The sequence below is a fragment of the Babylonia areolata genome, chromosome 1 (assembly GCF_041734735.1).
Source record: "Babylonia areolata isolate BAREFJ2019XMU chromosome 1, ASM4173473v1, whole genome shotgun sequence".
Lineage (NCBI taxonomy): Eukaryota > Metazoa > Mollusca > Gastropoda > Neogastropoda > Buccinidae > Babylonia > Babylonia areolata.
In genome coordinates, this window is record NC_134876.1 from 40,347,217 (window position 1) to 40,373,904 (window position 26,688).

Genomic DNA, 26,688 nt, shown 5'->3' on the forward strand with positions numbered 1-26,688 from the left:
TCACTGGACACCTTGTAAGAAATACAATGCTAATCAAACTTACGGGGATTTGAGCGGATTCGATCGCTTCACGGGCCACGCTCACGTCAGTGCAGTTCGCTTAACTCACTCAGTACGGCCAGTCCTCTCTTCTCCTCTACACAGACCCCTCGGATGTTCAGTGGGTGTCTGAATGACCCAACCTTTAGCTTCCATTGTCAGAACTGTGGTATTCTTTGTTAACATTCACCTCTTCCGTATAAGAGCGTTCCGCTTGCAATATTTTGATGATGGTAATTGGGATGAAACGCTGTTAACGTCGTCTCTTTCGCCGTTCGTATGGAGAGAGTTAACTTGCATAAAGAGACGGAGTGGGTGATCACTGGTCACTTTCCACCTGGCCAGTCACTGGCTGGAGCCTGCTCTGTCTCCTGTTGTGCCGTCACCCACAGTGTGTGTCGCGGCCCCAACGGACAGTGTCTCTCACTGTTTTCCTCTTCTTTGTTTTCTCTATTCTCTTCATATTCTCTATTCCCATCTACTTATAACTACTGTAAACAAAACAATAGAAAAACCCTTTTGTGACTGGCCTCTACATGTTCCTGGCCTGCGCGGGGATTCTTTTCTATCCTTTAATTCAGTAAATCATCATCAGTTAGTTCTTTTGTACTGAGTGTCCTCCCTTTTATAAATATACCACACGGGACCACAGCTATATATATATATATATATATATATATATATATATATATATATATATATATATATATATATCTCAGTGGATGAGGCCCGCTGAATAGAGTGTGCCAAGGTGGCCGATTATGTCCCACTCCATAATTATGTATTCTGTGTGTTCTGTCGAGGTGGTTCTGCCATACAGCTGAAATCTTGACATGGGTGAGACTGTGGAGGGTATAGTTCAGCAAAACTCAGTGATCGAAGTGTTCTGTAAAGCGGTCATTCAAGGTAACTTTTTATCGACTGCTAATACTTTTAAATTTAAGTTTAAGGAAGAAAGGAGGAAACGATAGCAGCACAGCAGCAGCAGCGCAGCAGTCATCATACAGTGCATTTATCTCCGGCAATATATCGCGAGGTGTAAAATGCGTTGTTCTCTTCCTGTTTGTTCATTATTCGCTGTCACCTCTCTCCCGAACAGTGCATGAATGTTTTTTTTCTATTGATTTTTTAAATTTTTACAAAAGGGTGTGCAACAATATTGATTTCACCTAACTCTATCTACTCCCTCTCTAGTACGTAGATACAGTTTCACACATTTTTTTTTGATTGAAAAATTCGTTGACAGGGAAATCAGTTACGAGATATTCAAGGAATATCATGATTTATTTCAGTAGCAGTGAAACTCTCCCACCTCTCACACAAACTCTCTGTCTCTGTTCCCCCCCCCCCCTTCTCTCTCTCTAGTTTTCCTTCTGTGTGTGTGTGTGTGTGTGTGTGTGTGTGTGTGTGTGTGTGCGCGCGCGGCTTCAAGGATACAGGAGAACACTGATCCAGTTACAGTGTTTTTCATTTTCTGTTTAGTGTTATGTGGTTTTAAACTCAGCAACCCTATTATTAGTATTAGTAAGTCTTCAGGCCGTTGATGCTGACAGTTTAAAAAAAAAGAAAAAAAGACAAGTGAAGAAATATCATATCTCATTGCCTTCAGTCACGCTATTTTTTCTCTCTCTCTTGTTAATTCTGTGCTCCAAAACTAAATGCAAAATTTCATTCCAGCTTTACGTTTCTTACCCTGCTATCTGTCCTCTCTCCATCTGCGAACATGTTGTATCCTATTTCCTGTTGTGTTCGCCGACACAGCCGCCCAGCCGGATGAGCATCTTCATTGCGGACTGTGCACAGGATGTTGAGAGGGTGTAGGTCATACTTGTGCCTGTCGCCTACATACTTGCTATAAGAACTGTAGAAGAAGTTGTCCTAACGCATCATTTAATAGCTTCGTAGCCGAATTTGTCCACATGGATTGCTGACCCATTCTGTTTCGATGTGACCACTGATTAATTTTGTCGACAGAGAACATCCAGCAAAGAAGCAGACACGAGGTAAATGACCTGAGCCAGGAACTTTTTCATTTGTATAGTAAGTAGTTCAGAAACTGCTCAGTGATTGGAATTATTAAATTAAAGAAACTTTCACTTAGGATTAAGCATGTCGTCATAAAAAGACATTACACATTACCTTATCCTTTGGAACGAGACAGACGCAGTCAGGTTTTCCGTCTTGATTTTACGTTACTTCCTGTTTTGGGATATAATTATCATATTAGGCAAGTTTATTTGTTGTTGTATGACTGTCGGTCGGTCTAGACCGGTCTCCTGACGTTTGCATGACGTGAGAACAGCAATTTATTTTCCAGCTTTTGAAAATAGCTTTAACATAGCAATTCCCCATACCCCGTTCTTTCTTGCTTTCTTTCTTGTTCCTAACATTATGTAAGAACAACCCGACGCCTTTGCTGTTATCAACAAATAAGGGTTAAAGCTTTTAAAAATGTTTATGCTCTCTTTCTTTTGAGTCCTTCTCCAACGCCCCCTTCCCCTTGCTCCCCCCCCCCTCTCTCTCTCTGTGTGAAGAAGCGAAAGAGAGAGCGGGAGGTTGAGACAGGCAGATTGACAGACATACCAACACACACACGCACGCACGCGCACGCACGCTCGCACACTCACACAAACACACGCACACACACACACAAACAAGTATACACACACATAAAAACAAAACAAAAATCAAAAGAAAAAACAAATGAAAAAAAAACCCCAAAACAAAACAAAACAAAACAAAACAACAGCAAAAGCAACAACAAACAAACAACAACGGCAACAACAAAGCACCCTCAAGTTCCTTCAAAAACATACAATTTATTTATCTATTTGTGGGTTCTCCAACATCCTATCTTTCCCAATTTCTTTTTTATGGGCCCTCCATCCTCCATTTCGCACCCATTTTCTTTCTTTTTTCTGTTTAAAAGTATTTTTGTTTGTGTTTTCTTTTCTTTTTCCATTGAAAGTAATATACAACACAAGATTCAATGACATGACTGTAATTAAACATACAAAATCAGCGTAAGAAAGAGGTATATATCTGTATTAATCTACAATGGACTTTTTTTGGTTTTTTTGTTTTGTTTTTTTGGTTCTTTTACGTTTGTTGCATGCTCAGTTACACCATTATTTTTGTATAATGATTATTATACATTCTCGCTGACACTGGCGGAAAGGGGACCACACAACCAATAATTATGAGGGATTACCAACGGCCGCGGAATTAGAATGCAATCACCTGATCTATTTATTCATTTAGTTACTTGTGTGTTTGTTTGTTTTTCATTTGTTTGTGTAAGTCAGACATGGAAGGGACACAGGACCCGAACCAGGGATACGCCAAGGAAGACACCTCAGACAAAACAAACCCCGACCTTTTCGCTGTCACAGCTACTGTGGTTGTCTCCCCTGCGGAGATGGAGGGCTGCGCCCAACACTTTGCAGACGACAACGTGCAACTGGAAGGGAATCTGTCGAACATTGGGAGAGATTCGCCGTCACATTCTGATGACGATTTTGTGATGATAAACGGTAAACTTATTAATGCTATTGTCTATGTATTTTATAAATATTTAATAGATTAAGAATGATAAACTGAAAACGTGTTCAGGGGGGAGTGGTGTGAAATTATCAGTGGTTTGTTTCGACTGATAACAACTGTTCGCCTTTTTTTTGTGGTCTACCTCTCTCTTGACTATGTTTCTCTCCTGGTGTCCCTCTGTCTTCATCATCTCCCAATCCGTTCAACGCTGCCTGTGTGGCTTTATTAGGTCTCTGCCTCTGCATCCTCTCTCTGTTTCGTTGACAGAGAAAAATAAGGAGAGAGAGAGAGAGAGAGAGAGAGAGAGAGAGAGAGAGAGAGAGAGAGAGAGAACTTATTTAACCCCCACCCCCAACTATGCGTCGCTCTCCACATATAATAATGCTGTCTGTCTGTCTGTCTGCCTGTCTGTCTGTCTGTCTGTCTGTCTCTCCACATTATTGTACTATTGTTTCTCGGCGGGATACGGGATATCCAGTCACAAAACCATTCCATTGTCTGCAAATCCAATTGTCTGCTTGTCGGTTTCGTGTGACAGCAATGTGTTAAGGATATTACATCACCAGTTTTGAATCCACAGAACTTGTGTATTGTCTTATGTGAGTTCCAATTCAATTGTGTGTTAATTGTTTGTTTGTTTGTTTGTTTCTCTCTCTCTCTCTCTCTCTCTCTCTCTCTCTCTCTCTCTCTCTCTCTCTCTCACGGTGTGTGTGTGTGTGTGTGTGTGTGTGTGTGTGTGTGTGTGTGTGTGTGTGTGGCCACTTTTTTTGAGTCCGTCAGCTGTTATGGTCTTTTCTGTACCTTATGTAGAAAATGTGTGTTTGCTTCAACTATCAGTCAGGGTTGTAAACAGCTGTCAGCTGGTTTGAACATCGATGGCCGGGTTTGGTGATATTGTTTTACAGTGCATTTCCAGATAGTCGATCAGTGTCGGGATCATTTTGTGTCCATATTTTTTCCTGGCTTAGTTTCATCTGTTCTAATCTTATTGCTGATCACTACGCCTGTGGTCATGTTCTTGCGTTTTTAGCAGCCTGACTTATTTCCCATTCTCTTGTCTTATTCAGATCAAACGGATTCCTTGGTTTGTCTCTGTGATTTCCTACCCCCCCCCCCCTCTCTCTCTCTTTTGTATGTGTGTGTTGATTGAAACTAGAGACGGAGAATTTCGTGAATACTGAGCATTGGCGTTAGAACAACAGTTTCCGACCTGGTGATAAAATTATCTTTTCCATAAGTGTTATTGAACAATCGTTCTCGTTATCGCGATAATTCTGCACGTGGAAGCCGTTGACAATAGAACAGTACTGTCGTCGATTTTGTAAGATTTCTGAACTATACAACTATGTAAGAATAACTGATGATAGCACAAATGCAGTCGACATGGACCTATTTCTGTGTTTCAGCGGATGATGCAGACACACAGCCGTCACTGACTGATACAGCCCAAGACAATCAACCACCCTTCACTGAGACAGACATTGACAGGCAACTGTTGCTGGCAGAAGCAGCCACAGACGAGGATCCCTCTTTTGAGGAAGAACTGGACACTTCGGATCACGGGCGGTTAGCTCGTCAGCTGCAGTTGGTCCGGCAGGAGGCCGTGGGTGAGCAAGGCCTGGAGCAGGAGGCTGCATGCAGTCTCAGACTACGCAACCAGCAGGACAGCAAGGGAAGACATGACACCGTTATGGAAATGGTAGGCTGCATACAGTAGTGCCGCACCGGTGTAGATTCGACTGACTCTCTGGCATTTATCCGGTATTGAAGGAAATACATGATATACTTATGGAAATGGTAGGCTCCATGCAATAATACAGTGTGGGTTTACTGTAGTTTTGACTGACTCTCTGGTACTTATCCGGTACTGAAGGAAAGACATGATATAGTTATGGAAATTAATGGTAGACTGCATACAGCACAGCACGGGTGTAGATTTGACTGGTATTGACTGACTCTGGTATATTTCTCAAAAATCTGGTATTGTTCTTCTTAATTTGATGAATGATTATGTACATTTTCCTTTCATTTTCAATACATGCGCGCGCGCACGTGTGTGTGTGTGTGTGTGTGTGTGTGTGTGTGTGTGTGTGTGTGTGTGTGTGAATGCATTTCGGTCTGTCTGTTTAAGCATGTCTGCCTCAGTCACTGTCTTTGTCTTAGCCAGTTGGCTGTGTGTGCATGCGTTCGAGTGTGTTTGCGTGTATGTGCGTACGTGTCTTTGTGTCAGCACGTGTGTGTGCATGTGTGTGTATGTGTGCGTTGGTGGAGCATGTGCGAAAGCGTGCGCATTATCTATATCTATCTATCTGTGTGTGTGTGTGTGTGTGTGTGTGTGTGGTCAGAATCTTTAAACGATGCCATTGACTTACAATAAATAGTGTTGTTTATTCATTCATTACATATTCAAATAAGAATCTTATCTTGTTTAAACAGTTATCCATCAGTCTGTTTACCTGCCTCTGGGCCTTCTTAATTTGTTTTGTTAATTTTTCATTTTTTTCTTCAAGCAAACGTTCCAGCGTTCTTCAACTAGACGCGACTCGTTCATTGTAAGTATACATAATGATATGCTGTCAGGCAAAACAAACAAACAAAAAGTTCTGTACTCTGATCTTTTACTTAATAACAATGACGATAATGATGATAACAGACCATGACAACAATAATAACTACCACGACATTATAGCAATACCAGCACCAGCAACACGTGAAGGACGACGACGACTATTATTATTTTTTTTCTTTTCTTTTGTTTTATATCTTTCCTTCCCACCCTCGTTCCTTCCTTTCTTGTTTCTTCTTTCTCTCCTCCCTTTATTGTTTGCTTTTTTTCTTCCATTTTTCTTTTGTAGTTATTTGCTTATGTATGTATATACAGAACAGATAGGTGGGTGGGTTGATGGATAGGTTATTCCCCTTCTTTTGCGTGCCTGCATGTTTGTGCGCACGCTTTGTATATATGCGTGCTTGCATGTGATCATGTTTGGGCGCGTATGTGCGCGCGTGTGAATAAGAGAGAGAGAGGGGAAGGGGTGTGTGTGTGTGTGTGTGTGTGGGGGGGGGGGATGAGGGGGGGGGGGACAGCATACTTAGCCAACTAGAGACATAATGGTCGACATTCATCTAGTTAGGCATTCCCGTGCCAATCAACCAATCAGCCAACCTGTTCGATCGATCCATAATTATGTCAATCAGCCAATCAGTCTATCGCACAAGCATTCAGTTAACCTGCCAACCAACCAACCAACAAAGCAACCAGCTAACCTTCGTAAATATCTATCTACTTCACAAGCGCTCTACTTACCTATTCGCCTAAGCTTACCAACGTACTTTACTATCCACGTTACCTCTCTTCATAAAACATTGATTTTTATGAAGCTTGGAACCAACACTAGTCCCAACGCATGTGTAATTTCAGATGGCCATAGAAAGTGCAAAGGGCGGCATGCAGACAGAAACGCAAATGGCCACTGATGGAGCCTCACCTGACACTAAGGGTGAAACCACTGACCAGACAGATCTGGAGGGTGAGGGTTAAATCGCGCGCGTCAGTGGTCATTTGTGGGACCAGAGTATAACACTCCTTTAAAGAGTGTGAAATGAATGCGATTCAGAATTGAACTGAATATAAGAAGATAAGAAGATCAATTATAAAAAAAATCTTTGAAAACCTAAAGAAGAGAGAGAGAGAGAGATTCAGATTCAGATTCAGATGGTTTATTCATTTTAGGCCTAGGCCCCTCATGAAGAGAAAAGTGAACAGACAATAATCATATCATTTAAGATATAAAGATCAAAACAATGCAGCTATGGATATATCAGGTTAATCAGGAGCATTAAGAAGTGAGAATTTCCCTATATCTAAGAGAGAGAGAGAGAGAGAGAGAGAGAGAGAGAGAGAGAGTTAGTTCAGGTCTGTATTAACAGTCGTATCGATTCCAAGTTCTGAAATGAATCAGTCAACCATTGCGTAATATCAGAATCTGAAACGGACATTTTCAAATATTAAATATAAGATCCGAAACCAATACTTGTTAGCATTGTGTGATACTTTCTTTTTCCGTTTCTGTTAAAAGTTAAACTTTTCTGCCTCATTCCACGGTCTTTTCCATTTTGTTTTTCACTGCAGAGTCTTTCCCGGACATAGAGGAGCTGGAGATTTTCGTGGACAAGGAAGACTCTTGGGAAGTCATGTAAGACGACCAGATACAAACACATGTAAAACACAGGCTTCGCAATCACACATGATGCAAATCATTGAAATCTCACATCGGCCAGAGACGTTATCTCCCAGATCGTTTACGTTGAGAACAGGTCTTTTGAGAGTTCTCCATGAAAACTACTGTGAACGGGCGTGACAGTTCTGGCAAAACGCAGAACACAACATGGACTCACTCAAAAATAGGGATCCACGTTTCTTACACAGTTCAGTGTCTACTTGTGGACTTTATTTGCAACATCCAGAAGCCAGTCAGGTTGATGGTTGCATTGTATTATGTATAACTAAATATGATTGGTTTGTGTGTGTGTGTGTGTGTGTGTGTGTGTGCGCGCGCGCACACACACACACTCGCGCGTGCGTTTGTGTCTCCCTTGTATACAAATTTTCACCCTCAGCACTTTACCAATCACTACTTCAACACCCGTCTACTCCCACCCCTACTTCCGTCCTCCCACCTCCAAACCCCATTCCCTCTTTCCTCCCTCCCATTTCAGACAACTGAATGTGTGTGTGTGTGTGTGTGTGTGTGTGTGTGTGTGTGTGTGTGTGTGTGCATGGGAGTGTCGTGTGCGTGCGCGTGTGACTATAATCTATTTTGTGTGTGTGTGTTGGGGGGCGAGGGGGGGTTGGGGGGGGGGGCTGGGGCGTAGGGGGGAAAGGGGGGAGGCAAGTGGTTGGGGCCGGGGGGGGGGGGGGAACAACGATGTAACACAATGCGGTGTGTTGTTCTACTGACAGCCGCCGGCAGTTCCACGGCACGAGGAAGTGGGTGGTGTGTGGCACGGCCCTGCTGCTGCTGGGAGTGGTCACTGCAGTCATCCTCATACCGCAAAGCATGGTCTACGTGGAGTACTATCAGGTCCTCTCTCAGTCTCTCTCTCTTACTGCTGTAGTGTTTGTTATAAGATAAAATTCCGAAGTCACTTTGTGCATATAGCCCACTAAAAGGGACTTTGACATTTACGTCGAAAAACGTTTATCTCTCTCTCTCTCTCTCTCTCCCTCTCTCTCTCTCTCTCCCTCTCTCTCTCTCCTTTCAACTCATTTTAGATTGATGATTACCTATTTATCCTTTAATGTTAACCGCTTCTAAGGGGCTTTGGCTTTCGGGAAGTTCTGAATTTTTTATTTGTCTCTTATGTGTTTTTGCATCCTTTTTGCGAGGGCTGTGCCCTTGAAGTTAAGTGTTTTGGTGGTAATGAGTGCGGTAGAGGTGCTGAGGAGTTTGGTGGTGGAAGTAGTAAAAGCAGCAGCAGTGGTAACTGTAGTGGTGGCGGTGACGGTGGTGGTGGTGGTGGCAGTAGCAGTTGTAGCAGTAGTAGTGGTGATAATAGTAGCAGCAGAAGCAGCAGTTCTATGCATAGTAGCAGCAGCAAAACATCTTCAAATAATTTTTTTCTTCTTTTTTTAGCATTCAAAAGATACTTTGAATAAAACATCACATAACAAGGGTTTTACATTTAAAAAAGAAAAGATAAAAATGAACAGTAAAATAAGTGTGTGCGTAAATTGTGTCAAAGTGACACAGCAAATTGCAGGAATCCGAACATAATTTTTCTTTTTCTTCCTCTCTTTCCTACGTTGTTTTTAGTATTTCTTTCTTTTCTTTTTCTTCCTTTATTTCGTTCCCCGTCTCTTTTTTCCTACATTATTTTATTCTTTGTTTTTCTGGAAAGACGAGAACCACCAGGTGCACAGCAATCCGGAGATTAATTTTCTTTCTTTTTTACCCCTCTTTTGTAAAAAGACCGGAAGATCATATTTCTTTTTTCTTTTGTGTTTAAAAAAACAAACACTTTCTTTCTTACTTTCTTGTGTCAAAGACACTTGGAAGATTATTGTTCTTTTTCTTTACCTGTGTCTATGCCTTTTTTGACGCGGATGTGGTGTAGCGTATATGGATCAATTCACCCGCTTTGACACCTTGAAACTGAAACTTTCATTGCTCTGTCAAAGAGACCAACCAGAGTCGCTTCACAATAATAGTTCTCAGTTTTCTTTACTTCTCTTCCTTCCTCCCTTTCTCTGGGCACTTCTCTTGATACAGTTACAGAATTTGAATGAAAAGCGTGCTTGCAAAGACTTTTCGATCATCCGTTTCATTCTTTAATTCAGCCCGTTTTCCCGTTCTTCACATCTCTGCAGCAGACTTCATATTGTATTGTACTGCATTGTTTTTTTTTCTCGCCACAATAGATTTCTTTATTTGAAGTTCGGGCTGCTCACCTCGGGAGAGCTGGTCGCCACCTTTTTTTTCTGCCTGCGAGTGTACCTGTTTGTTTTGATTGATTGATTGATTGATATGGATACTTATATAGCGCCTATCCTCGGTCGAAGACCAAGCTCTAAGCGCTTTACAAACACAGGGTCATTTGCACAACAGGCTGTCTACCTGGGCAAAACCGACTGACGGCTGCCACTGGGCGCTTATCATTCGTTTCCCGTGTCATTCAATCAGATTTTACTGGCACGCATACATACACACTCAGACAGACATGTAACATTTTACGTGTATGACCGTTTTGTTTACATCTTTACAGTTAAAGTAAATTGTTCAACGGATTTATTTTTATTTATTTATTATTATTTTTTTATATTATACCACGGACAACTTTTTTGTTGCCGTGGGTTCTTTTACGTACAGTGATTGCACGTTTCACGCAGCAGATTATCGTTTCATCCAATTGACTAGTGTCCAAAACTCCACTCATGATCTAGTAGAGGGGGAGAAAATTCTTGAGAATGTGGAATTCGATCCCACACGTTCAGATTCTATCGCTTCCTAGACGGACACGTTACCACTGGGCCAGCACCCCACCTTGAATTCAACGCTACGTTCATTTAACGATATAAAGTCTCATTCATCAGATTTTTATATTGCTGTTTCAGTCAATTATATGTGTAGATGAAACCATGTACAAACACACATTAACAATAAATCAAATTACAGGTCAGGTTAAAACATACATACGCCAAGTTTGGTTCGTTTTTACCCTTTGGTGGTGTATTTGTAAACCTTTATAATATATCATAGTTTTCATGACAAATAAAAGCTGATTCTGATTCTCATCACTGGCGATTCTTGGGACCCAACAGATGGCACTGGCCCGCAGCCGCCTGACTGGCCGGGTGGATCGGGAGCGGACGCTGTATTCCGGGTGCTACCTTCTCCTCCCGGACACGGAGCTGATCACCTTCCGGGCCAGCGCGCATCACGTGCACAGCCGCATGGAGGTGACCTCGGCGGACGGCCTGTCTCTGGGTCTGCAGCTGTCGCTTCAGTACTTCATCAAGTGAGCTGGGAGTTTTTGACATCGTGATAATAATAATGATAAAGAAAATATTGATAATGATAACAAAAATAATAACTATAAAAATAATAGTGATACTACTACTTCTATGAAGAAGAAGAAGAAGGAGAAGAGTATATTGATACAGCGGCTTTAAATCTCTCAAAGCGCTTTATAAAACCACGTGAGACACAAAGCACACAAGAGCACAAAAGAACACACACACACACACACACACACACACACACACACACACGACAAATTGATGTGGATCCATAGAATACAGATATGGAATGGGATGCCTTACTGAGTGGATACAGCCAGACAGGGGATGACAAACAGAACAAGTCCGGCCTGTGCGTGTGCATGTGTGTTGCGTTTCTGTTCTTTATAGGGTGTGGGGAGGGGTGTGTGTGTGAGGGGGGTAGGGAGAGCGGAGGGGGGGGGGGGGCGGGATAGGGGAAGAAAATCATGTTAGGACACAACGTCCCCACTAACTATCGTCCTTGTTTATACACCATCTCCCTCCCTCACCCCCTGTCTTTCGGCCAGAGGGGAGGAGCTGGGCCAACTGCACGAGAAGTTGGGCGAGCAGTACGAGGAGGTGGTGAAGGCAGTGATAGAGAGCGAGGTCAAGAACTCCGTGGTGGCCTTGACCCTGGACCAGTACCGACTGCACAGAGCCACCGTGGAACGCCTCTTGTACCGGCATCTGGTCGTCAGACTGCAAGGTCAGTATTCTTACTTTTTTTTTGTTCTCTCTCAGAAACACCCAGAACTACCCACCCACCAACCCGCATACACACGCACGTACGCACGTATTTGTAAATGTATCCCACACCGATTGGAGAAAACAACAGCTGCGTTGACTTCAAGTATGGACACATTCCAAACAAAGATTGTTTAACTTGTCTGGATTCATCTCTTCTCTCCCCCTCTATCTCCCTCTTTCAACACACACACACACACACACACACACACACACACACACACACACACACACACACACAGAGGCCTGCATTGAAAACAGTTTCATTTTTGTGCTGGTATGGAGGTTTAGGAGTGAGGAGCAAGCGCGTTTTGAATGATGTCATGAGTGTGTGCAGCAAAATTGTGGGAGTGAAGCAAGCTAGTATGCAAGAGCTGTATGAGAAGCGAGTGGTTCACAAAAGCAGACAGACAGCAACTGACGACACTCATATTTTAGCAAAGTACTATGAACTACTGCCATCAGGACGACGCTACAGAACTTCTAAATTGAAATCCAGAGCACTGAAGACTTTTATTCCACATTCAGTCCACCTTTCAGATTCTTGAGAACTAAGTGTGCGTGCGTGCGTGCGTGCGCGCGCGCGCGTGTGTGTGTGTGTGTGTGTGTGCGCGTGCGCGCGCATACGCGTATGTTTCTCTGTGTATGTATGTATGCACGAGCGGGCGAGCGCGCGCGCGAGTGTGTGGTGTGTGTGTGTGTGTGTGTGTGTGTGTGTGTGTGTGTGTGTGTGTGTGTGTGCGCGCGCGCGCTTTCATGTGAGTACGTGTGAAAGTCCATGCATGATAGGTTGTACCTTGTTCTATTTTTTTTAATTTAAATTTTTTTAAAGAACAAAATAATTTAGCTTAAAACACACGACAATGGTTGTTATGAATGTGCAATATATTGGATGAATGTGCAATATGCAGGATGAATGTTAATACAATATGCCTGATGGTAACTTTCATATTTTAGATATATTTGTGTTAATAATTACGTTGTAATAATCATAATTACAAGCTAATATGTGAAATGCATTTATTTGAAACATATGTTTATTACTCCTGTGCAATCAAGTAATGTTTAATGTTGTTTCCGCGCGCGCGTGTATGTATGTGTGTACTGATTGTCTGGTTGTGTTTTGCCGCACATGATGCAACTTATCTTTGTGAGATAATTAAGTTAATCCTATCTTAATCACAATCAGTGTGCAATATAGTATGTTATGCTCACAATCATAATTATTCAAAATAATGTTTATAATTTTTTTTCATTTTGAAATATTGCCTGCAATGGGTGGAATGAATGTACGAAACAGTGTATGTGATATTTTTGCATCTGTGTCTTCGTGATAATCTTGATAACTGTTGTTGTTTTTTACACTGATGGTCTACATGTTGCTTACTTGTCGTGATAATGCACCTGACCAAATTTCTCTATTGGAGATAATAAAGTTATTCTTATCTTATCTTATCTTATCTTACAAGAATGCAATTATTCCAGGACGTCAGCTTGTCTCGACATCTTCCCTCACTGGTAAGGGGCGTGTATAAGTTTAAACCTGTCTGTCTTTCTGCCCACGTTTCTTAAACAGCAGAGCTCTAATTTGGCACGTTTTCCGAGGAGAAGACCCTTTGTGATCTATGGGGCCGGGGCTAATACACTCAGAAATCACGGCAATGCAAACCCTTTATTTGGTGTATACATGCAAAGGACAACACCAGACAAAGACGATTCTTAGAAATTGCACTACACACACATAACCCCCCCCCCTCCCCCCACACACACTTGGAATAGGCGAATCGGGAATAGGCGAATCATGATGAAACCGTCTCCATACTTCATTGTCCAGGTCCTGATCCTGTCTATTGCATCGACGAACCTTAGTAGTTTTGCAGCCCGCTTCGAGAGCGTATCAGTATCGAGATCATGCTCTTCAAGGTGTTCTGAGATCTTTTTTTTTGGAAGGACGTTCTTTTGTTTATTCATTTATAGTCTGTTCATCTAAGATGATGATATTAGACTAAAAATAAATGATATTATTATTATTATTATTAATTCTATCATACTGATGATTATTATTATCATTAATTACAAATCATCTTTGGAAGGACGTAAATAAGCTTAGTTTACGTTTGGTTTTCGCAGAGTCTCACTGTGATTGAACAAACTCGGTTAATAATCGGTCTGTACATTTCAAACAATCTGTATGTGTTTATGTTTTCGTCCTTTAAATTTAATGTGTGTGTGTGTGTGTGTGTGTGTGTGTGTGTGTGTGTGTGTGTGTGTGACTACCGTCTCGAACAAGAGAAACCATCAGGGTTTCTCACAGTCTACCGCTATAACAATGGACGACAACCACCTCTGAACACCTGTACCCAGAGAATGCAGTCCTGCCTGGCAAACTGACCGAAACTTTGAAAAACACAACAGGTCGTTCAGCTCACACTGCTTTGCGTCATTTCTGTAGCTGACCAAATCTCAAACGCCGCATCGAGGCTGAAACTATCTTCTGACCGAAGCGGATTAAGCAAAACTGATTTAATTAAAAAGAGATCCGGTCGTGGATCTACCTTTATTTGCTGCACTCCTGGACTCCATCACCAACTATTATGCACCGTTCTCTTTCACAGAATCGTTTTTGATGTTGACAACTAGCCGTAAAAACCTGCCATTCCTCACACATGCGTTGTTGATAGTAGTTAAGGATGCACGGCAAACTGAAGGTGAACACCACAAAGGCAGAAATTGTACCTTAAACATCCAAACGTTATCAGAACAACGAGTTCCTGCCTTCCTGAACTGCTCTTGGTAATGCCAACGAATCCATCTGCCTCTCTCTGTGGGAAATCATGATAGCTTTCTGGACAGCATCTCTCATTTCAACAGCACGCCACTCGAGCATTGTCAGATTTTGTCATTCCAAACGACATAGAATCAGTTCCATTTGTGATTTCCCCTTTCCAAATGCTCTCAAGACATTGGTCTGTGCTTTCCCCATCTTTTCTCAACCTCTGTAATTCTCTTTTCGTTGGCCTGCGAGGTATCTTCGAAATCCTCCTGACTTAAGAACGAGACTGGTCCTCTGAATCCAATAACATTCCTCCTTTACTGAACCCAGGCAACTGCCTGATAGGACATCTTACTATGCCTTCAGACCTCTCAATGACCAGCGCCCTTACTAGCTGTCTTATCTCCTTCAGCTTTATGTTCCTTCTTGTCACCACCGTACTTTCTCCGAGTCATGGCTTTGTTCCGCGCGTTTTACCCTACAAATTAAAACCGTTTGGCCAGCACATCTAATGTAATCAGGCATGCACGAGCTGTCATATTGCCTCCGTCATTCTGACTCAGTGTATCCATTGAAACATGCTCGAGAAACCTACCTCTGCCCTTCTTTCTGAGTCACTGTGTTCTTAGCGTTTGAAATGTTGCCTGTGGCGCGTTGGCATGCACATGTACGCACTTACATGCACGCAAGGGCAAACACAAGAACACATGCATGCAAAGAACACACACACACACACACACACACACACACACACACACACACACGCAGCACGCACACCCATCACATTCATGTTAAAAAGTACCCTTTTCCCTCTTTATTTCCTTCCGCGTGGAAGTTTTGTGCAAAATCGAATGTGTTTGTGAAAACACACACACGTGTACGAAATTTGACACGCACGTAATAAAAACACAACTAAGAACACACACAGACGCATACAGAGAGAGAGAGAGAGAGAGAGAGAGAGAGAGAGAGAGAGAGAGAGAGAGTTGATATTATAATTATCAATGCAAATGGAATTAAAAAAAATCCGGTGTTTTGACAAACCTGTCTCAAAACGAGCCATAGTACTCTCAAGCGAACTCCGCAAACTGACACACACGACAGGAACTGCGTGGGTCCGTGCACCACTCCCCGATGTTCATGTCACGTGCTTGACGAATTGGGCCCCGTGAGACTTCTCGAGATCCTGGCCTGTTTTGGAAGCGTTGAATCAGTGCTTTATTCACTTGCTCTTTCATGCAACAGGTTTGCGATGCAGTGCGGACAAGATGGCTTCACTTTGTCATGTCACAGACATTAACACACACACACACGCGCGCGCGCGCACGCACGCACGCACGCACACACACACACACACACACACACACACACGTTTACGTTAATGAACAGACACACACGCACATACACACACACGCGCGCGCGCACACACACACACACACACGTGCGCGCGCGCGCGCACACACACACATACACATACACACACACACACACACACACACACACACACACACACACACACACACACACACACACACACAGGGGGACGTTTACCTTAACTACCAGTGTTGGTTAGTAAAACAAACACATTCTAAAAACAACAAATGACATTCGAATTTCTATGCGGACATATCGACTGTTTTTGTTGTCCCTATGATTGCAATTTTCGTAATGATATTTGGATCACTGATAAAATGATCACTGCTGACCATGACTGACAACTGCTGACTACTGCCACACAGTTTTCAGAATGCAGCATATTATTAGTTCATGTGATATTAAGACTTCTTGACCTAGTTTAACTATTAAGCGACCAGTACTGACCACTACCCAGTAATGTGCAGTTTGCGTTAACATCTTTCTGCATTAGGAGTTTGTACGTTTTCACCAGTTTTGACCACTGACCACCGCTAATCACTGACCACCACCATTTACTGACTACTACTAACCTCTGACCACCGTTGACCACTGATACTGACCACCTTTGACAACTACTGGCCACTGACTACCACTGCCACTGCTGACCACCACTGATCACGACTGACCACCTTTGAACACAAACCACCACTGAACACTACTTTCTACTGACCACTGATCATTGCTGACAAGTGACCATTGCTGATCACTGAACCAGTGAAACGACTGACCACTACCGACCACCGCTGACCACTGACCATTACTGACTGCTGACTACCGCTAATCACAACTATAGACCTGGAGGAACATAGACCTGTGGAAACATAGACCTATCGAATTTGTTTGTTGGAACATAGACTTGGGGAACGTAGACTAGGGGGACATAGACATGCCCACAGACTACTCGTAATGCTTTGGAATTCGCTTTCGACAACATAAGGTATTCGTGAGTTTTCAGAGTTTCAGAAGATTTTAGAGTCGTAGCGATACTATTGTCTCTTCCGTAAGCTCTCACTCTCGTCTTCCATCACACACACACACACACACACACACACGCGCGCGCGCCTGCACGAGCGTGCACGCACGCACCAACACAGATACAAACACACACACGTGCGCGCGCACAACCACACACATAATTACTGATGTATATTTCTACAGCTGTATGCAATATTTTGAATAGAAACATGAGCGTTTTATGATGTGATATATGACTTTTTTTTAAGTGACAATTCTTCTTTTCACTAGAAATAGTTGGTGATAAGAGAGAGAGAGAGAGAGAGAGAGAGAGAGAGAGAGAGAAGCCCTAAAATTTCAACTTTTGTTCCACGATGGATGTTGCCGGTTTGTGAACAGCTCAGAGCTTGAAACACGAAACTCGGCAGAAAACTAGATAATCGTGTTTCTCTCCGACGACTTTTCCAGGCGACTGCTGTCCTCAACACTGTGTTAACAACAGTATTGTTAACAACTGCAAGAGCTCGTTCCCCACGAGCCCGGACTGCCTGCTCAGTCTGTACATGATTCTTCCGCCCCAGTACGTGCAGTGGGCGCCATAGGCATCCATGCTGTTGCCATCATTGTTATCAGTACTGTTTGTTTTGTCACCACCAAGATCATCATTATCTTAAATGGTATAGATGCACGAGTTCGTATTTCAGCGAACAGATCATTAATGATTCACTACGGGATTTTAAGAAGAAAAGAAAACAGATTTCATACCCGTGTCACAGGGTCGAGACTGACTGGATTTAATTAACCCCCCCCCTCTCTATGTATGTATGTATGTTTTTTTTTCCATTATTTAAAAAAAAGAAGAAAATTCTTCCCTGATTTGTTTTTATAATTTTGATGTCACCTTTTATGGGCAGCTTTTGGAAGTCATTGGATTGTGATTTATCTCCCGTAGAGATTGAAAATACCGTTAGTTTGAGGATAGTGTTACTGGATCATATACTGAGCGGAATAGTTCACTGCCATTGCCGAGATATCTGAGTCACAGGGGACGAAATTCTAGTCAAATCAGTCGTAACATCTGGCTCTCTCGCTTTGAATTCAAATAGCCTCCAATTGCTTGCTTGGGAGTATTCAAATCTTTCTTCTCCTTCCTCCGCCCACCCCTCTCTCTCTCTTTAAAAAAAATCATGCATGTTGAATGTTGCTGGTTTGAAAGTACCTAACAGCGTGCCTCACAAACAGACAATTCTCGTTCATCTCTGATGCTTCTTTCCAGGTGACTGCTGTTCCCGCCACTGTGTCAACAGCAGCAAGGTTGACAGCTGTAACAACTCGTGCAGCCCGAGGCCGAACTGCACGTCAGGTCTGCACATGACGCTTCTGCCCCAGCACGTGCAACTGGGAGCCATTGACATCCCTGCCGAGGTCAACGAGCGATACCTGCGCTTCACCTTGCTTCAGGTATAGGGCTTTGGTCACTATGCTTGCTGCCAGCATACTGGTCGTTTGTCTTTCGTGTTTTGACCATTTTTTGAGCTGACCGTTTACTTTGTGTCAAGTTCTCTTCGTGGCCAACAGCACCAAACAACAATAGGAACATCTCTCTCTCTCTCTCTCTCTCTCTCTCTCTATATATATATATATATATATGTGTGTGTGTGTGTGTGTGTGTGTGTGTGTGTGTGTGTTCGAAAACCGTAGGTTTGTGTATCATCTGCATTAACACCCCGGAATGCAGTTATAAATTGTTGTGAGTTTGTCCCCAAACCCTATTGTACTTCCCCATTTGTTTAGTCTAAATAAACAGCATTTTAAAAATATTTTACATTCTCATTAGGGCCCTGCTTTTGGGGGTATTCTCTGGAATATTTGAGCTTAGTAACCCCACAATGTAAGCCCACACCCAAACAAACATTCTTAACTGTCATATGGTATCACTAAACACGTTTGTTCAATGTACTGCTTAACTCTCGTAAATATGAATGTGTTATTATGAATATATCTAATTCAGTTTATAGAGGAACCATTGGAATATCATATTTCACATCAACGCAATCATTTTTTTTCACGCATATCAAATATGTGATAATACCGTAGAAAATAATGCCCGAAGCCCGACATCATTCTCTCTTTTTTCACATCATGCAGGGAAGCTTCTTTTTTCTACATGAAGCTAAGTTGAGTTTCATACGAAATGTTAGTGGGGAGGAAAATGTCCCATCAGATGGGAGGAAGTAGGCCATTACACCATCGGAAGTCATCATCGCCATCTTTTGTCGCTTCATTTCCTGAACGACAGCCAATTGTTCTTTTTATGTCAGCGAGAGGCTGCAGCAAACTGCCATCTTTGATTAACCCTGCACAGCAAGAGCAGCGGTGATACTTCGTAAAACTTCGGTGGAGTTCTCTGAGTATGGGAGGGAGGGTGGGCGGGGTTCTGAGTATTGGTGACAGACGGTGGTTGAGGTCTTTGAGTATTAGTGGAGTCCTCGACTACTGCCAGATTTTTTTTGCATAAATTTTGCTGGCTTTAGGAGAGCTGCAGGAGCTCTGTGAGTATTGGTGAGTTCTTAGAGTGTTGGTAGGATTCCCAGAGCATTGGTTGAGTTCTATATTGGTGGGGTTTTCTGAGAGTCGATTAGCTCTCCGAGTGTGCGTGGAGTTTTCCGAGCAATGATATAATTCTCTGACTGTTAGTGGAATTCTGTGTTTTGATTGACTCCTCTGAGTACTTCGTATTTCTGTGAGTATTCCCTATTCATTGGATAGGTTCTCTGGGCATTGGCATAGTTCCCTGAGAGGAGTTCTCTAAGAACTGATGGAGTATTTGTATCATATTTTGAGTATACTATGAGTATTGGTAAAGTTCTCCCAGTATTCACTGGCTTGTGTGAAAATTGATATATCTGGAATTCTCTGAGCAGCAGTGAAGTTCTTTTAGTATTTCTATAGCCCTCTGAGTACTTACGTGGTTCTCTGAGCTTTGGTAACGTTATCCCAGTGTTGGCGGAGTTTTATGAGAATCTATGAAGTACCGGTAGAGTTCTCTGAGTGTTAGCACAATACTTGGTGGAGTTCTCAGAGTACTGGTGAAGGTCGCTGAGGTCACTGAGTATCTTGGAGTTCTCTGAGTATCTATGGAGTTCTCTGAGGATTGGCCGAGTTCTTTGAGTATTGGTGTTCTCTGAGGACTGACCGTGTTCTTTGAGTATTGGTGGAGTTCTCTGAGGATTGGCCGAGTCTTTTGACTATTGGTGGAGTTCTCTGAGGATTGGCCGAGTTCTCTGAGTATTGGTGGAGTTCTCTGAGGATTGGTTGAGTTCTTTTAGTATAAACAGAGTTCTCTGAGATGATTCAATATTGCTTTGACAATTGACGAGGATATACTGGATCTCCGTATCTGCTTTTAAGCCTAATACAGTAATAGTCTTGATTCTTATGCGCATGAATATATATCATGTTTTCGTTTGTGTGGACTCAATATAGATCAAGGCTTGTGCTCTTAATTTTCAACTATCTGGAGATACATATTATTTACATTTTATTTGACGTGATATTAAGTGAAGTTCAGACTAACATATTAGTGGTTTTCACGCGGACTTAGTGGAATATGTCGACGAATTTCGTTGTTGCTTCAAAAAATTGGTGACGACACGTGAACTCCTGAAATTATTTTTGACGAAAAAGCCTACGCCAGTGACACGCATGAGAGTACGTTTAAGTCAAGCAAAGACTTTTAATTCATCATGAGAGCTCTCCAAAGACGAAACACATTTGCATTTCATTTGTGAATGTGCATTGCCCGAATCTCGGTCTGTCCTCTCTGTCTCTGTTTCCTCCAATTATGTCATGGTGAATGATAGACCTGTTTATCTCTCTCCTCTGTTTCACACACACACACACACACACACACACACACTGCACCCCACCGCCCCTCTCTCTCTCTTTCCCTACCTCCCTCATTTCCTCTATCTACCTCCATCTCTCAGTGTGTCTCTTCCCTCCTTCCCTCCCTTCCTCCAACTCTCTCAATAAACTGTCAGCCCCTCCCCCCCCCCCCAACTCAATCCCCCCCCATCTCTCTACCTCTCTTAAAAACAACGGTCAAACCTGTTTTACAGGATGTCATGCAGGGAAAACTCGGAGAGCTGCCGGGGAAAAATGGCCGGTGAAATGGGCGGAATTGGGCCATTAGGCGATCGCAAGTCAGACGTCGCCATGTTTTGTCACTTCATTTCCTGAACAACGGCCCGTAAATCACCCTGATTAATGTCATTAAAAGACACTGACTTTTTATGGCAGTGCCGTGAGAGAGGCAGCACCAGCAAGTTGACTGTTTCTTTTTTTTATTTTTTATTTCACTTCTACGCTGTCTTTCTTTTTTGTTTGTTTTTGTGTTATTTTTACTTCATTTTATTTTATTTCATTGTATTCTGTTCTGCTCTGTTCTATTCGAACCAGTTCTGTTCTGTTATCATCTATTCTGTTCTAATTTAATCTATTCTCTTCTGTTCAAGTTCTTCTGTTCTGATGGAATTTATTCTGTTCTGTTGTAATCTATATTCTGTTCTAATTTATTTTAATCCATTCGGTTCAGTTCTAATTTAATCTATTGTGTTATATGTTATATTTTGTTATGTTTAGTGCTAATCTATTATATTCTGCTCTGTTGTAATCTATTCTGCTCTGTGATAATCTGTGCCATTCTGTTCTTTTCTGTTATATTTTGTTCTCATGTAATCCATTCTGCCGTGTTTTGTTATAATCTATTCTGATCATTTCTGCTCTAAGCTTTTCTAGTTCAAATCTGTTCTAATATGTTCTGCTCTGATATTTCTTATTCAATTCTGTTTTATGATTTTTTTTTTGCTGCTCCCAACTTATTTCCTTCTCATCAATTCAAGTTTCAAAAATAAAGCAAACAAAACGTGTCGTGCTGTGCAAAAGTCACTCATTCCGTCAAGGCCGGCCCATTGTATAATTCTCTCTCTCACCTGCTTTCCCTGTCATCAGTGATATATCCCCCCCCCAACCCCCAACCGCGTCGTCCGCCACACTTGGCAGATCAAAGCGAGAGCCAGAGGTGTGGAAAGTGCCCCAAGGCTGTGCAATCAACCTGTGCGGCAGATAAAAAGTGCTCACCGTTTGTGATCCATCTGACGCTATTACACCTACACAGGGCACAGGTCACAATGTTCTCCTGGGAGCATAACAACTCTTGTTTGCCTTGTTAGAGAGAGAGAGAGAGAGAGAGAGAGGGTGGGGGGGGGAATGGGGGTGAGGGTGGGAGTGGGGTGCAGATCACTGACAACATCTAATGCAATGCAGAATCCAAGACACGTGACACTCTGTTGACGGCATTGCTGCAGGTGGAAGCAGAAAAGGAGACACTGTTTCAGGAATCTACGTTGCAGACCAAACTGACGGAGCGTATGACCAGAGACATCAGGAATCGGGGTGAGAGCTTTTACGGACGAACACACACACAGAACTGTTTGCAACGCGAGTCAAAGCAACATGAAACTTCTGCGTTCGCGGGCTGCAACTCCCTCGTTCAATCTTATGTGCACGAGTGGGCTTTTACGTGTATGACCGTTTTTACCCCGCCATGTAGGCAGCCATACTCCGTTTTCAGAGGGGGGTGCATGCTAGGTATGTTCTTGTTTCCATAGCCCACCGAACGCTGGCATGGATTACAGGATCTTTAGCGTGCGTATTTGATCTTCTGCTTCCGTATACACACGAAGGGGGTTCAGGCACTAGCAGGTCTGCACAAATGTTGACCTGGGAGATCGGACAAATCTCCACCCTTTACCCACCGGGCGCCGTTACCGAGATTTGACCCTCAGATTGAAAGTCCAACGCTTTAACCATTCGGCTATTGCGCCCGTCAAAACAACATGAAACAAAACTGGCGAGAAGAAAGGGCAAAACCTCCCAATTCCAACCGAATGACGACTACACAAAAAGATTTTAGAAAGGAAACAAAACATTCACATTAATGTTTCTGGTGTGGCTTGTGGGAATCTAAAGCATTTGCTTATATATGTCCAGTCGTGAATGAGACAAATTAAATGCCAACATGTAAATCCTGTGCACAGTAACTTCGTTTAGTGTAGGCTACTCTTCGTCAGCTCACTTGAAAAGAACAATCCTGTGTCTGTCAGAAACGCAAATATCATGGACATACATACATACATACATGCAGACAGACAGACTCGTAGACAGACAGACAGAAACACACACACACACACACACACACACACACACACACACACACACACACACACACAAAGAGAGTATAGTACTTGTCACACTTCTGTCTGAACAGCCCACGAGGTGCTGGAAGAAGCACGGTCGGCAAGCAGACGGACACGGCTGGAGTCGGAAGCCAGCGCTGAGCTGACACGTCAGAGAGCCCACAGCCAGGCCCTGAAACAGCTGATGACCAGCCTCAACATCACCGCCGCGGACCAGCGCCACTCCCTCCTCGTCCTGCTCGCCTACAGGCAGGTCAAGGAACCTATCTACTTCCCGCACATGGACTTAGGGCTCAGTGTTTTGGGTGGGGCGTAGTAACCATCTGTGCCCTGGATGAAAGAAAAACCTTGACGGAAGAGTTCGTCGATAGTCCAGGAGAAAGCAGTGGCATAAACGAAAACAACAAATTACAACAATAACAGTTTGCAGCAGCAGCATAAGTAGTAGTAGTAGTAGTCGTAGCAGCAGCAGCAGAAGCTGTAATAATATTGACTGGAACAACAACTACAAGAACAACGATGAAAACAAGATCACGAATGCAAACACATTGAAACGAATGGGAAAAGACGTCCTCATCAATATCCTCCTCTTTACGCTGACAGAGATGACAAAATCAGAATGGTAGATCAAGCATATGTACACGTATATTATAATCACACTTGCATTAAAACGATGATTGATAAAGAAAAAAAGTATATATACACGAGGGAAGAACGAGGTACACATATTTGAGAAAAAGCTTCAAAGTCTCAGAAGATGATAAAGATGGTAAAAGCATTGTAAGGAAGTGGACATATCTGGGGCTGATGCATTTCTTGTTTTTCGCATACTGTTTTTTGTTGTTGTTTTTCGTTTTGTTTTTTCATCTGAAAACCTTTTTGTACTTGACTTTCAAAGCCTGTCTCCTTCACAGTTGTCTTTGTTGGAGTCATCGTGGTCACCATCAACAATAGCGTCTTCTTCTTGTTCTTGTTTTGTTCTTATTTTTGTTCTTCATACTCTTTTTATTGTGCTTCTTATTCTTTTTGTTCTTGTTCTTCTTATTCTAGTTCATCTATATGTTCTTGTTTTTTTTCCTTCTTATTCTGTATTCGTTTTGTTGTAGTTTTGTAGTAGTAGTTATTTTGATAGTAGTAGTTGTTGTTATTGATCTTCTTCTTCCTTCTCCTTTACCACCTCTCCCCGTTCTTCTTCCAACAATATTTTTACCTGATAGAAAATCTTCAATGGCGCATGTCGCCATGGATCTGTGTCCAATATACAGTCTTCATGTTAGCCGATGTCCGTGTACAACAGCTTCTTCAGTTTTTGCTGAGAAGACATTCTTTCAGTGCCGGTGGAAACCTCCAGAGATGCTTCCTCATCCCGCACCCGCTTCCTGCACATCAGAACAGCCGTAACATGCCTACTGACTGGCTGGATCCCAACACCCACTGGAACGAGTGGGAGGAAGGTATCTTGTGCAGGGGGTAACGAGGAGAGAACGAGGACGAGACGGAAGAGCGAGCTGATTGGGTGTCATTTCTCGTTTTCTACTGACGTATTGTTCCATGCTTTTTGTTGTGATTTCAACGGAAAAGACGCCCTTCTTTGGAAATGTTTTCCGACAATTATCAGTTCCGTATTGTTTTCGTTCTTATGGTGTCCTTGTTTAAACTAGTTCATTATCTTCAAAGGAAAAATAAAGCCTTGGATTACGACTACTTTCAAAAAGCAGAAAGATTGAAGGAAAGAACGAAAGAAAAACAGTTTCTTGCTTTGCAACGACGTGAATCTTTGCCTAACTGCCTAACTGTCTGTCTCTGTTTTTGCTTGCAGTCTCTTCAAATTGCAATTATGTTCATGTCAGGTGTGTTATTTGACACAAAATACCCCGTGTTATATTTTTCCCGTGCTAACAATGTACAATGTAATAACACACACACGCGTGCGCGCACGCACGCACGCACGCACGGATTCTCGCACACGGCACACACGCGCACATCCATTTATCTTGTGCTGACAATGTACAAATTAATCAGACACACATACACACGGAAATAGCGCGCGCGCGCGCGCGCACACACACACACACATACCACACACAGCGCGGTAGGTCTAATAACAATATACAACAGACATATTTTTCACTGACACTATCACATGAATATCAAATGTTTTTTTCTTATGTTTATTCATTCTTTGCACGGATAGTCAAGCAACATAACGCTATCACTCACTTTCCATCCCCCACCCCCACCCCCTCCCAGAAGGCGAACGCGTTTTGCATTGCAAACCAAGAAGGATAAGCCAACTACGGAAGGCAAGTTATCTCCCTTGAGCTGTAATGCTGTCAGTCTGTACCTGATGAATCCAGATTGTTTTCGTGTTTTCCACAAATGTATTGATATAGCATGTCAGTAAGAAAGCAAGATGAATATATTGCCGGTGCAAAATATATGTGTTGGGAGGACAGGGTGTGAGGATGTGGTGACAGAGAGAGAGAGAGAGAGAGAGAGAGAGAGAGAGAGAACGCATGCTCGCAAATAGAGGAGTGAAAGAGGAAGAATACTGATTATGACTGCATGCACAAACAGGATGGAATTCATGAACCGATGCAAGCGTATGGCATGTCCAATCATAAATCTGTCATCAGGTTACAAGTCATTCCCAACGTCTTTCATCGGCCATTCCCAACCCTGCATACAGTTGCAGGCTTAAAAAACACAAAAAACACAAAAAACCACACCAAAAAACACAACCCAACCCAACAAAAAAAAAACAAAAAAAACCCAGAGCAAAAACCAACAACAACAATAACAATACAACCCCCCCCCCCCCCCGCCCCTCTCCAACTTAATCAGTCCTGACAGTAATTCACCAGCTTTTCACGTCAAGGGGTTCATCAAAACCAAATCACAGATGAAACTTTCGAGAAATCACAGGCAAACGAACGGTCAGATAGACAGACAGACAGACAGACAGACGGACACACACACACACACACACACACACACACACACACACACACACACACATTGCCTGTAGATGGCTTAATGTAAAAACAAACCGTTGTTGCTTATCTAATGTACCGCCTAAAAAAATGTTTGACGAACACACACACACAACCATATACACAGAAACACGGACAAACAGACACACACACATACACATTGCCTGTGTGTGGCACAACGTAAAAAGCAATTGTTGGTTATTTAATGTATCATCTTAAAATGAATTAGTCTTTCACTTAGCACACACACACACGCACACACACGCGCGCGCGAGCGCCCCCCCCACACACAGACAGACACACACACACACACACACACACACACACACACACACACACACACACACACGTGAAAATCGAAAACAACAACCGAACAAAACGAAGAGAATTTGATAAAAGTTTGTTTCACTGTCTTGTTCACGAGAA

General features: G+C 42.7%; 2 protein-coding genes across 3 annotated transcripts in view; one reads left to right on the plus strand and one right to left on the minus strand.

Moving 5' to 3' along the window:
- LOC143283009 (lupus La protein-like) overlaps positions 1 to 2,196 on the minus strand; it is a 21,347-nt gene extending 19,151 nt beyond the window's left edge. The window contains exon 1 of the mRNA XM_076589006.1: positions 2,179 to 2,196. The gene's annotated coding sequence lies outside the window, so the exon portion shown is untranslated. The remainder of the gene's footprint in view (positions 1 to 2,178) is intronic.
- LOC143282998 (uncharacterized) lies at positions 1,794 to 25,705 on the plus strand. 2 transcript variants are annotated; one of them, XM_076588977.1, is made up of 12 exons: positions 1,794 to 2,042; positions 3,341 to 3,572; positions 4,989 to 5,281; positions 6,093 to 6,134; positions 7,004 to 7,112; positions 7,715 to 7,778; positions 8,546 to 8,666; positions 10,904 to 11,100; positions 11,650 to 11,828; positions 18,286 to 18,470; positions 22,379 to 22,466; positions 23,341 to 25,705. In XM_076588977.1, the coding sequence occupies exons 2-12, from the start codon at positions 3,347 to 3,349 to the stop codon at positions 23,583 to 23,585; spliced, it is 1,749 nt and encodes a 582-aa protein (XP_076445092.1). In that variant the 5' UTR covers positions 1,794 to 2,042; positions 3,341 to 3,346; the 3' UTR covers positions 23,586 to 25,705. The 2 variants fall into 2 exon arrangements, with proteins under 2 accessions (XP_076445092.1, XP_076445099.1); XM_076588984.1 differs by having other exon boundaries at positions 1,795 to 2,042; positions 3,345 to 3,572.
- The last annotated feature ends 983 nt before the right edge of the window (positions 25,706 to 26,688 follow it).

Bases quoted from the DNA above. Each gene is read 5' to 3' on its own strand.
- LOC143282998 (XM_076588977.1), top strand. From the start codon at position 3,347: ATGGAAGGGACACAGGACCCGAACCAGGGATACGCCAAGGAAGACACC. The intron at 5,282-6,092 runs GTAGGCTGCATA...TTTTTCTTCAAG, and splicing joins ATGACACCGTTATGGAAATG to CAAACGTTCCAGCGTTCTTC. The intron at 7,779-8,545 runs GTAAGACGACCA...TTCTACTGACAG, and splicing joins GAAGACTCTTGGGAAGTCAT to CCGCCGGCAGTTCCACGGCA.